Raw genomic sequence first — 13,205 nt, forward strand, 5'->3', positions numbered from 1 at the left:
GACTTGACAACAGTATGATAAGGTCTCGGTAACTTCAGAAGCATAAAGTAACCTTAGGCAACAAAGCTTAATTTCTGAAGGGTGCATGTGAAATGTCTATTGCCCTTTGACGTAACTTTGCCGTTAATGCACCAAAATATCTTTCACACAAAAAATTAAACAATGTTGAAAAATAATGGGTAATGTTGCATAACAGTAAAAAAACAAAGACAAAGAACCAACAAACAACAGAAAAAATTCCAAAAAAGGGGATTAAAACAATTATATTTTTCCGATAACTTGAAAACCCGACATGATAGAGTAAATGAGTTTTTACATTTGTAATCAGCCTGAAAAACTGCATAAGGTAAAAGTAGCATCATGTTAGATATCTATAGCTTGTTGCTGTAATAATTTTCCAAAGCGAGAAAATTTTGCATATGCTCAAAATGACAAGTTTTTGTTTAGGAATTTAAGAAAAAGTTTTTCTTAAGTTTCAATCGATTATGCCAATTTAGGCTATATTTGGACTTTTGTCAAATTTGTCTGAAATATTTGGTAGTGTTATAAAAATGTGCATACTCAATTACTTCTTCCTCATGAATGAGGCTAATTTAACTATCAGGGTTTTGTTTATATCCAAGTTTTGGTAATACGAAGAAAGAAAGAAAAAGCCAACATTAACGGCAATAGGCACCAAATTACTTCTCTTTTATGCAGTAAGATCACTTTATTATCAGTGCCTGCAAATTTCTTCCTATGATTGACTAATACACATTTCTAGTTCGGATTATTAAAATTTATGTCCTACTCTCAAAGGCAGAATATTTCTTAACTTTATCTGTCGTCCCATCTTCCGGAGTATATACTTAGTTCTTACTATAGAAACATGTATCTAGTTCCAGACACATTTTCAGACTTTTTTTCCCGGGGGTATTACCTTAAATTAGGTATTTTATGACCTTTAATATGTTAGTTTTAATTTTAATGCTTAGTATATCTGTTGATGACGATCGCTGTATATGTGGTCGAAACATCCAGAGTTTTGTATCTATTTTCACTGTCTAACAAATGGACCTATCCCCAATTGAACATTTATTTGTTAAAGAAGAAGAGGGGAGAAAACTGGGTAATTTATGATGGCCCAGACTCGAGATAACCACTAAATACGTACCTAAGTCACCTTATTAAAATAAGAGTAGTCCACAGACTTTTTTATTTGTTTTTGAAGTTTTTTAAGCCCCCCCATCCGAAAAAGTACCCCCCCCCCCCACCGAAGAAAAAAACAGTAGTCCACACACTTAGAATATTTACAAAACAATATTAAGTGCTAGAATATTACAAAAAAGCGATCATTTACGCTTCTTACGATTTTTTTTTTCAAAAGGGACTTGTCAACAAGTTTCATGCTTTTCAGTGTGAACAGTCGCACCAAAATATAACGATAAACTTGAACCATTCATAGGGTTTCGAACCCCACCAAGGATCAATAACATATTCTCACTTCATATCATATCTCGCCTACAGATCTATTTCTTGCCACTTTAAGGTGAATCTCAGCAGTTCAATGCGGCCAATGTGTCTTCCATTTGACTCAAAAATCCCAACTTAAGCAGTGGTAGTGTAAATCATTTCTTTGACGTTTCTACTCGAGTATCAGAAGTGTACCCTTTTTCTTTTGTGACCGTCTGGTTGCTGTAACCTCATTAGTTTGCCAATCTTTGGTAATCTCCCACTCTCTGCTTTCCCAGTTCTTTCTTCTGCTTTCCTACTTCTACATTTTAACTTCTTTCTTCTGCTTTCCTACTTCCACTTTTTAATTTCTTTCTTCTGCTTTCCTACGTCTACTTTCCAAATTCTTTTTTCTGCTTTACTACTTCTACTTTCCAACTTCTTTCTTTTGCTTTCCTGATTTTACTTTCTACTTTCCCACTCTCTAGCACATTTTTTTTCACTTTGTAATCCGGTTGCTGCCACTGAGTTAGTTTATATTTTCTCTTGTTTCTCAATATCCCCCAGTTTCCCAATTGCCATTCCTCCCTTATTCAGTAACTACTCCCCTCATCACCTCTCTTTACACTCTTAATTTAATGAGATGGTCCCTGTATTTTTGCCACTTTCGAAACCATTTCTTTGAATTAATTCAGATCTTTTCAGTCAAATAATGAATAATTTCTTTTGTAGAAATGAAACACTTCTTTTAAATATACTTGATAGTGTTTAAAGTGTTGCAAAGCATGTATGTATTAGGAAATTCAAACAGGGACCAAATACAAGAGGAAAACAAAAACAGAAATAACGAAAAAAAGAAGCATTAATCTGGAACTCAAGAATAAATTGAATACCTTATTACTATTTTATACATTTGCTTGCATTGATATTATGTATCTTTCTCCGAAGGAACACAGACAGATAATAAAAGTGCAAAATTTAGCGCATGTCATTGGCTCCCAAAGGCAATTCTAAGGTCTTAAATATACACCGATAATATTTCGTATTTTATGGAATAGGCCTGTTTAGTGCTATGGAAGAGCAAGTTGGTTTATAGTACCGAAAAAATACCAGCGAAGATGAGAATAGACGACAGGTGGATACTGTCTCTTCCTTAACATAAATTTTGTTATTTATATCAGCTGACCGTTTAAGAAACATTCGCGCCATCAAAATGTCCCCATAATCCCCATATTCCCTAAATGTTAATTCTTGATAATGATTATCCTTCACAAACATCGATTTTCGTTTTTCCTCGTTACATAATCAATTTTTATTCTCATTAGTTTCCAAACAAACTTTGAATATGAAGAAATATCTTTTAACGAAGCTACTGTTCTAACACTACCAATAACAAAATCCAGAACATAACCAAAATAACAAGCGTCAATTTGGACAGGCAGCCCAGCATATTATGGGCATGTGATTTTTATTTTTGTTCAGTTGGTGGTCCAATAGAAAAATTTCTACAAACCAAGATGTTGTTGTTGAAAGTGTTGTTGAATGTTGAAAAACTGTAAGTTAATATGCGCCAGTGCGGCTCTGGGGTTGTCAGCTGAATTACCCCTCATTGGCAGGAATTGCATCGCAGACTCGTTAAGCAAAGAGACGGAGTACAAAATAAAAATAGGTTCAATGGGCTGAAGACGAATTCAAATGCATAGAGGACTGAATGTAATTTAACCTTAAAAAATATCGATGAGCAAAAACAGAGTGAAAATCCGAAGAAATCCTTTTGTAAAGACAGACCAATTTCAATTGCAGTCTCTCAATTTTATTTTAAATCGTACATAGGTTTTAGAAAAATAATTTGAGGCAAAAAAGAGTTCTGTACAATGGTAAGAAATAGAGTTTTATTAACACACATTAAAAAACTACTGAGCTCTTAAGAGCGCGCAAATAAAAAAAGAAAGTGCTAAACATAAGCCCTGAGACGACCTCTGAGACTGTCTGATCGGATCTTTTAATCCCATTTTGATTCTACGTTTCGGGTCAGATTCTTGTTTTTATTCTAAGCTGTCTAATAACTTCGACCCAAGAAATTTTGACAACTAACCGATTTCTCCTACCCTCTAGCATTTTTCACATACTTAGCTTGTTTTTAGTGACTCTCAAAGATGTGACACCGTGGATCTTGCTTTCATGCCGTGTATTTTTCTTTAAATTCTATAGTTTTAGATTTGGGCATGGGAGTTCAAAGTTCACTTGAACTTGAACTTGCACTGATTTTGAATTTTAGATTACGGGAGTGGACAACTTGAATCAAAAACATAAAGAATTACCCTCAAGTAGTTCAAAGTCGCTGACGTTATGCCTTGTCGAGTAATATTCTTTGTCAGTTGATCTAAAAGTACAGGATCTTGAGAGTGCATAGCCAGCACACTTCGGGGAACAAATTCTCTATGTGTTCTTATGGCAAAATGCCAAGCTTTAATCCTCATCAAGTCATCAAAGGTGAATTCCAGTATTAAACGTCCTTCGGTGCAAACCTAAAAAAATGGCTTATTTATAATATACTCGATTAATAAGTCACAGGAAAACAATTACCTACAAGAGTATTTACCTTTACCAAAATGGCACTTACAATCCAATTGGTCGCGGTTTGTTACCAATGACCAGTGGCCACTGTTCAATTGCATTCTCCCTATTGGTCACTCTTGAATAATCAAACAGTTCGTGGTGAACTGTAAATAAGAGGCGACCCGACCCAATAGTAAGCTAAACTCTAAAAAAAAACGGAATTTTGATACCAATAGATACATCAAAAGAATCGGATTTTTATGCTGATTTTAAATATATAATTTTCATCAAGTTTAGTTTCACCCATCATAATTTAAGAGCCTGAGAAAATTTGCCTTACTTTCGAACAAAGGGTGAAACACACCCTAAAAGTCATAGAATTTTAATGAAAATTACACTATCAGATTCAGCGTATCAGAGAACCTTACTGTTAATATTTCAAGCTCCTGTCTGCAAAAAAGTGGGATTTTGTATTTTTTTGCCAGAAGAAACAATACGGATGCGTGTTTATTTGTATCTTTTCCCAGGGGTGATCGTATCGACCTAGTGGCCCTAGAATGTCGCGAGAGGGCTTATTCGAACGGAAATTAAAAGTTCTAGTACCTTTTTTAATGAAAAATAATAAAATTTAATTAAATAAGTACTTTTTTATTTAAATTCCACTAAAAACTGCATTCTTATTGCCAATCTTGATGAATGCCATCTATCCTAACCACTAGTATACTTACCATTGCACCAACAGAGACTTATGAAAAATAAGTTACATATAAGACATGATAATAAGTTCGATAATTATAATAAAGAACGAATATAAAGTTATTATAAAAGGTACTTCGATATAGTTACATAAACTTTTTGAACTTTGAATTTATTGAATAGAAACACTTAAATAAAACACATTTCCAGGGACTGATCAATGATCCATAGGGCATAAATGTAGCCCTCTGGAGAACGTCGAACGTTTGGAGAACGAATATAAAGTTATTATAAAAGGCACTGATTTGTGTGCCAATTTTCTGTTTCCCCAATTTTCTGTGAAAACATAGAATCACTTTCAAGAGGAGGCCTAGAAAGTCGTGAGCTTTCGTAATATAAGACTTTGATTTAAAATAATTCTTAGACAAAAATCTAATTAATTTTCAGTTTCAGAGAAATTCTTATATTAACTACTAAATTTCTTTAAGGTTTTCCACTTTTTGAACGAAGTCGGCGAACGCTAAACTGTCATTGGCCACTTAGATACTGCCACGTTCATTCGCCGACGACCCAACTACCATACATTCCCAATCTCTTTAACCAGATCTAAACAACACAGTGCTTGCCTGTGTTGTTTAGTATTTAGTATTTGAGTATTTAATTTTTAATACTATAATTATTTAATATTTAATAATAATTTTTTTTGAGTATTTAGTAAAAACAGATGCGATCTAGTAAATTTTTCCTCCCCGATTAAGTAAATTCTTCCAGTTCAGGGTGGCAACCCTGCTTAGCAGTTATTCAAATGTTAGCAATAGACAGAGTTGCTAACAACAGCGTTGTTCTGAATATAAATCACTTACTATAAGAACACTGATGTCATCACCGTCATAGACGTACTATTATAAAATATTGTCTTCTTAGCCGTTCAAAAGTACGTTTTTTTCTTATATTTACATCTTAGAAATATTGGCATATCCAGAGTATCTGGAGGGGGGTGAGTGGGCTCGGCTAAGAAGTAAGAAGCTTTCATATAAAATCAAGTGGAAGCTTTGAGCGAAGATTTAGAAAATTCCTTTTGAAATAATGTGACAAAATAACTTACGGACTGTAATAATGGTGTAGGCAGCTATAGTGTCAATTCGCCTGTTTGACTGAAATAAAATTACTTTTTATTTCTGGATAGGAAATCTGCAATTTTGAGAAAATCATGTAATTTGCTTTTTAATAATAATCAATAAACGGTTACTCCTCGTATATTTTATTAGATCATTCAACGCGCTCTCCGTGGTCTTAAAAAGGGTTTCAACACTTAAAGATCGGAATAATAGAACTGTATCAACTGCGAATGATATTGTCAAACAATCTTTCATCAAATGTCTTATATCCGCGGTATAAATAAGGTAAAGGAGTGGCCCTAAAATCGACCTCTGTGGAATTCACCAAGTTATTAGGTGCTCTCATGATGTTTTTGGTCCAACTATAACCACCTGTGACTATCTGATAGATATGACTCATTCCAACAAACAATCCACTGTGGAAATTTATAATTCTTTAACTTTCTAACTAAAAGATTATGGTTTACTGTATCAAATGCTTTCGACAGGTCAGTAAATAAAGCCAAGATATAAAAAGGCTTATCTAGAAAATCTTTCATTTTACAAATAAAATGGGCAATCACATGATCCGTCGAATGCCCTCTCCGAAATCCATATTGGCTAGGTGGTATTATTTCATTTTCTTCCGCAAATTTACTAATCTTATCATGCATTATTTTTTCAAAAATCTTCGAAATAAGTGGTAGAATTGAAATAGGGCGGTAATTATTTATCTCTGCCTTATTTCCATACTTATATGAAGGCATAATACGGCTTTTCTTTAGACCTTTTGGAACAATTTCTATTTGAAAAGACAAATTGATTAAAGAAATCAAAATATGAAATATCACCGGCAAAACATATTTCAGAACTCGTTTCGCCATGTGATCAATTCCAGGAGCCTCTGATGGTCCCAAAGAATTCACGATCTACTTCGAGCCATCTATGAAAACCGGTTCAAACACATAAATACTACCATCATGATCAAAATTTGAAGAAATTTGACTTTCATCTTCTATATCAATATCATTATCAAGTAGTGATGAAATATTGTGACCAATCTCAATAAAAAATTTATAAAAACTATCAGCTATAGATTGATAATTTCTTATTCTTACCCATTCGGGTTGACTATCTCCTTAGGGACCTCATTATCTTTATGTTTATTTGGCCTCAAAATTCGATTAATAATTTTCCACGTTGAAGATGCATAATTCTTCGCAAGTTCAAAAGCATTAAAAACATAATTCTTCTTAGCATCTCGTTTTTTCTTATTGATAACATTTCGATAACAAACATAAATATCTCGATTTTCATTCAACGAATTTTTCAACATTCTACTATAAAGCTTGTTTCTTAATCCTATCGTGTTTTGTAATTCCTTTGTTAACCACGGAGGTTTAAAAGTGTTTTTCTTTCCCGATCTATTGTCATGTGGTCCTTCAATCTTACAACGCTTCACGAATCTTATCAGAAAACAAAACATAATTTACTTCAGGGTCGTTCTGACTCAAAACATCGCTCCATTCTAGTTTCATGAATGATCTTTTAATTTATTTAAATTGGGTTCATTGAAAACAAATATTTTCTCTTCAATTTTATGCTGGTCATTTGGATATGATGATTCGCTAAACGACACCGTTACAAATGCAAGGAGATGATCCGAACCTGGCGCAATTAGCACATTTGATGATTTCAGCCGGTCACAAATATCTTCACTAATTAATATGTTATCAATAAGCGTGGCCGTGTGTTGTGTAATTACACAAAACACGGCCACAACACACGTATGGGGATGTTAATCGACGGGGAAAAAACTAAATGATAGCATAGTTGTTAAAAATTCCGCATTCAGATTATTTACAAGCTCCAATAAATTATGGTTGAAATCTCCCATTAGCATACACGGCTTTTTACACTACCCTAAATTATGACAAAAGATTCTCAAAATGCTGAGATGTTTCCGTGGGGTTAGAACTCGGTGTCCTGTAAATAATAGCAGTCAAAATTTCAAGATAATATCTTTTTACATTAACAACAAAAGACTCAAACCGACCTTCAACCCAGACACCTAAAGTATCTTCTACGGTTATAGAAATATCATCCCGCACGTAAATCCACCTTTCCACATCTGCGTTCTATTTTAATAATAAAAAGAACAACCGCCTAATAAATACAAACTTAAAGGTGAAATTTCACTCAAGGAAGTCTCGGTTAGAGATATTACAAAGATTACTTTCATTAACTGTGGTAAGTAGTGTATCATACGCAGTTTGAAGCCCCTGACAATTATACCTGCCTACGACCAGATCACTCGATGATTTAATTCGCCTCAGATCACAGGGATCAATATACTTAAAAACAGGAATATTGAGATCTGAACACCCTTTTTCATTCCCACCATCACGTTCACAACGGTCTCGTTCACATACATTAGCTAAATCAAAGTAATTTCCTGCAAGATCAGATAGTCTATGAGTCAGCAGAGACATTTTGAAACAAAAAGTCCACCTTACTGTCACCAAAGCAGTTTAGTCACTCATGTCTGTTAGCCGGAACCCTGGCTTCTTAAAGTTGGCTCAGCGAGACAACTGATGGATCCTTAATTCTAACTACTTGATCACCAGTTAATTATAAATAGGATCTATGTAAGTTTTGTCAGAAATATCTGAAACATAGTATCCAAAAACTACTGCACATAGTAACTAAAAGTTAAGATAATATTACATTAAAAGATGATCATTGGAATAAGAAACCATAGCATACATTGGACTTAGTTCTTCCTGTTTGTTATAGTGAAAGTAAAGGGCGAACTCTAGTCCATAGTAAGTGAAATACTAAAATAAATCAGCATGTGCATGAGGATGTGATACTCTTATTTATTGACAAGATAGCATAATCATGGTTGCTGAAAACTAGTATAAGGCGAACCAAAGCCCATAGTAACTAAAAACTGAAAAAACACGTTTTGAATAGAACCGCCAGGGGAGAAAAATTGGCATCTAACATGGATTCAGGAATGGTAACTATATATTTCCGTTACTATTAAAATTAAATTTTTATTGCAAAAATTATTTTATGGTCATTTCAAAGAAAAGCCGGAAATCCCTCGAAAATGTCATTTCATCAAAGGACAAATAGGGAAATGGTACAAGTATGAAGCAATAGCCATAGCAGTCGACCGTTGCCACAGAGTGTGTTGAACTCAAATCCTTCGGAACCGAAGAATGGTAAATATACCATTAAGTTTATGATGTCTAAGACGTGATAAAAACGTGTGAAAAATAATCCCATACGATTTAGGAACAATTAATTTTTTCGTCTCCTCTATTATTTTTAATGGAGGATGTTGCTTGAAAATAGTGTCCAACCTTTCAAGGAGGAACGAACACTTTTCATCTCTGCTTAATGGTTGATTTGCCATACTGAGACTTGAAACTAAAAAAAAAAGCGATGATTATGGCAATGCATAATTTTGATATTTCAGAAGGTTAGGCATTGAAACATTCCTGGTTGCTATTGAGTTACACAACTACACAATTAGCAAAAATATAACAACTGCGAAAAGGCTGGGAAAGAAGTTGTTTTGTATCTATGACGTCATGCGAAATTACACATTATTTTGAATGAATCTGAACAACTAAAGAAAAATGCAAGGAAATATGCCTCAGGTAATGATAAAATAAAGCACCACTTGATCCGCCACTAGAAGACATACAATAGCAAGCATCAAAAAAAATTCCAAACGAATATACTGGCCAAATTATTCTGGGGTTAGAAGAAAAGCGACAGTAAGAATCTCAGCAATGTAAATAAATAATTCTCTCTCTCAAAGGAGTACCAAGAGAAAGCATATCCTATAACTTAGATGGTTTTACGATGCATCAACAGGAAGGAGGAATTGAATTCACGCCAGAGTTTCTTAATTCAATTGAAATTATTGATTTGACGCCAATCCTTGTTTTTGATCATCAGCCAATACATGCATCCGCACAAAGGTATGTTTTGTATGAATTATGATATTAAAAACTAGCCTATACTAACTGGATTACATAAATGATCTATGTAAATCTGTATAGAACGGGGCTATGTAAGTTTCATCGGTTATAGCTGAAACCTAGTAAAGAATAAACTACGGCACATAGTAATTATATTAAAGAACGAACTGTTGCCAATAATTACATAAAAGATCAATGTAATTCTTTGATAGCGGGGCACTGGAATATCGTAGAGAGCTATTTAATGGCTCATTTTAAAGGAAATTGATGGGGTTAAAAACCTTTCGTAATTAAAAATTTTTTTTTACCAGAACTCTAAAAAACGGAATTTTGACACCAATAGATACATCAAAAGAATCAGATTTCTATGTTGATTTCAGTTTCATCAAATTTAATTCTACCCATCAAAAGTTACGAGCCTGAGAAAATTTGCCTTATTTTGGAAAAAAAGGGGGAACACCCCCTAAAAGTCATAGAATCTTAAAGAAAATCACGCCATCAGATTCAGCGTATCAGAGAACCTTACTGTAGAGTTTTCAACATCCTATCTGCAAAAATGTGGAATTTTGTATTTTTTTGCCAGAAGAAATATCACAGATGCATGTTTATTTGTTTTTTATTTCTTTTTCCCAGGGGTGATCGTATCGACCCAATGGTTTTAGATTGTGGCGAGAGGGCTCATTCGAACGGAAATAAAAAGTTCTAGTGCCCTTTTTCAGTGACCAAACAATTGGAAGGTAACTAGTATCACTTTTTACCAAAAAATTATAATAAAGAATGAACTCAAGACCGCGGTAAAATTTGCGGTAGATGAAACCTAGTAAAAGATGAACACGGCCAATAATACCCAAATCACGGTTTCAGCAGTAGCTGCATAATCAAATGTATGTAGATATAGGTATATAAAATGTTTATTCTTTTAGAGTTTTAACAAAAAATCTGAACTGAAACTAGAGTAATTCCTGAAAATTTTAGATAAAATAATTTTACTTTGTAGATCGCTAAAGTTATTATGTAAACTGCTAAAATATTTATGATATCTGAGTAATAATTTTAATTGTTTAATTAATTTTACGTAAAAACAACCTTCATAATTGTTGTCGTCTGTGAGTTTTGTGACTGGAACCTCTTAGTTCAAGAAAAAAGAGACAAAAACGAAAAATCAATTTTATACCACAACCAAAGATAACGTAACCTGCGTAAGATTTCTTATTGTTGCTATTGAAAATTCTTCCGACAGCCTTTCGCAATCTGGCAACTACTACTACTAACAAAAAACACAGCACCAAGCCTACGGAGGCTAACACAACAGAGAGCACTCCATCTACACCCCAATCTATCGAAATTTTTACCTTTTTCCCTCCTGCTTTTTGGGAGGGGGGGGGTGATGGATAGTCAACACGAACAATCTATGGCAGTATGTAATCCTCCATCCATAAAATGTGTACAAATCATCTTGGCTTTTCTTTCATCAAAGCCCTAGAAAGTGGGATCGACCTACGTTTTTTTTTGTACGGCCCTTTGTTTAACATAGGGTCAGTTAAACAGGGGCATAAACCTCTCCTTAGTCAACTCTTCTGTAAAATCTTTAACAAATCATCCTCTGCTTTTCGAAGCACCCACGTTTCAGAACCATACTTGACCACTATCATTACCGTAGCTTTCAATATTTTAATCTTGGTTCGCAGACTTATCTTCCCATTCTTCAAAATGATTGTTCAACTGTGAATAAAACACCCTGGGCCTTCCCCATTTTATTTTTTACGATTTCAGAGCATCCATCAACTTTACTATTAATAGTACCTGAATAAGTGAAGCTACACACCTGAACATTCTTCATATTACCCAGCAGCACTCCTTCGCCTTCATTTATTCCTAGTCAAGGCACCCTACTCTTCTTGACATGAATTTCCAAACCTATCCTTGCACCCTCAACCATCTAAATCTCCCGTATTTCATTCATTTTATTAAAGTTTTGAGGAACTTCTAAGGGTTTTAAGTTGAAACTACCAGGGAAAGGTGAGGGGGGTGTTAAACTAAATCAATAGACTATGTACATTAAGGTTGTCGAAAAAGCATATATGCAATATCCAAGGAGCTTCTTAGGGAATTAAGTTGAAAAATTTAAGGGAATGTCTGAGACACTCAAATCTCTGCATACTTTATATCAAGGAGAAATTTACTTTCCCATTTGATTCCCCACTCTCCTACGTTATCTGTCGTGGTCCCTAGGAACAATCCATTAAAATAACCTACATTAAACAGGGATAGGATACAATCCTGCTTAACTCCAAATTCAACAACTAGCCTGCTACTAACCTCACTTCCTACGTTAACCACAGCAATGGTATTGCAAAATTAAAATTCAAGTTAGCATTTCTACAGCTGATTACTAAAACAACTTTTAATTTATTAAAAAACGAAAAAGTTAAATAAAAAAACCAATGCTTTACTGCCATCTATAATTCACGAATATTGCAGTTTTCAGTAGCCCTGAGCTTCCTTTCAAAATGTTTAATTTCCGAACAAATGAGCTCGTAGAACTCCCTATAAGTCTAAGACTACATTATACTACATCATACCCCCCCCCATTTTTAAACTCCTTTATTAACGGGACATATACTTGACCTTAGATTCATATAATATGACAATAAGTATATTAACCAAGTAACAAACTCAGAAATAGTTTGTGATGCATTTGCGCTTCTCTCCCCTCGTTGGAGCTTAAGCTGTCATTAAAATTACATGTTCAATCAGTTTCTAACCCTTCATTTCCTGTAATACGGACCCCCACCACCTTGTCCCTACACCACATCATTTGCAATAATTCCTTAGGTTAAATAAAACCTTAAAAGGTGGTTCAGTAAGTTCAAACAAAACGTTAAAAGTGTATCTTAGTCTGTAAAGCCATCATCAGGGAAGTACAGTGTTAACAACTAATGATTTTCATCTACATAAAAAAACACACAAAAACCTGTTTCTGATGAAAAAGGTGTCTGCGAGTGCATCAGGTAAATGAAAATTCAATAGAAAATCCCTGAGAGCACGATTGATGATTTTGGGGAAACTTGTCAGGTATGCTTTTTGGTCCAAGTCAGTACGAAATATTGTAAAGTTCTTACTAAATCTGATCCTGTAAAATACTAGTGCAGTATCTCAAAATGATGATCAATAATTGTTACTCAAGACTCTGCGAGCTCTTGAACAATCCAAGGTGATGAGGTAGATATGACTCATTTTCCTTCCTTAAAAAAATTCCCTTGATATCAGAGTTGTTTCAAGGATTTTGACTCACGAGTTGGTTGAATCTTTTCTTCTTGTTTAGAAAGGGAAAGGGGAGAATAATGGAGGGGTTGTTTTTGGGGGTTAAAGTCTTAAATTGTAATAAAATAATAAAACCCCTTAAGTTACTCAGATGACGTGA

The 13,205-nt window shown here is 34.1% G+C and overlaps 1 protein-coding gene across 1 annotated transcript in view; it reads right to left on the reverse strand.

Moving 5' to 3' along the window:
• Positions 1 to 13,205, reverse strand: part of LOC148956917 (LIM domain-binding protein 2-like) — a 60,200-nt gene that overhangs the window by 17,894 nt on the left and 29,101 nt on the right. Inside the window, exon 8 of the mRNA XM_089087763.1 lies at positions 3,753 to 3,959. Within this exon, the coding sequence (XP_088943889.1) occupies positions 3,753 to 3,959 (207 nt within the window). The remainder of the gene's footprint in view (positions 1 to 3,752; positions 3,960 to 13,205) is intronic.

Source organism: Artemia sp. Qi Xiang Cuo, chromosome 1 (genome assembly GCF_049724085.1).
Source record: "Artemia sp. Qi Xiang Cuo chromosome 1, ASM4972408v1, whole genome shotgun sequence".
Classification (NCBI taxonomy): Eukaryota; Metazoa; Arthropoda; class Branchiopoda; order Anostraca; family Artemiidae; genus Artemia; species Artemia sp. Qi Xiang Cuo.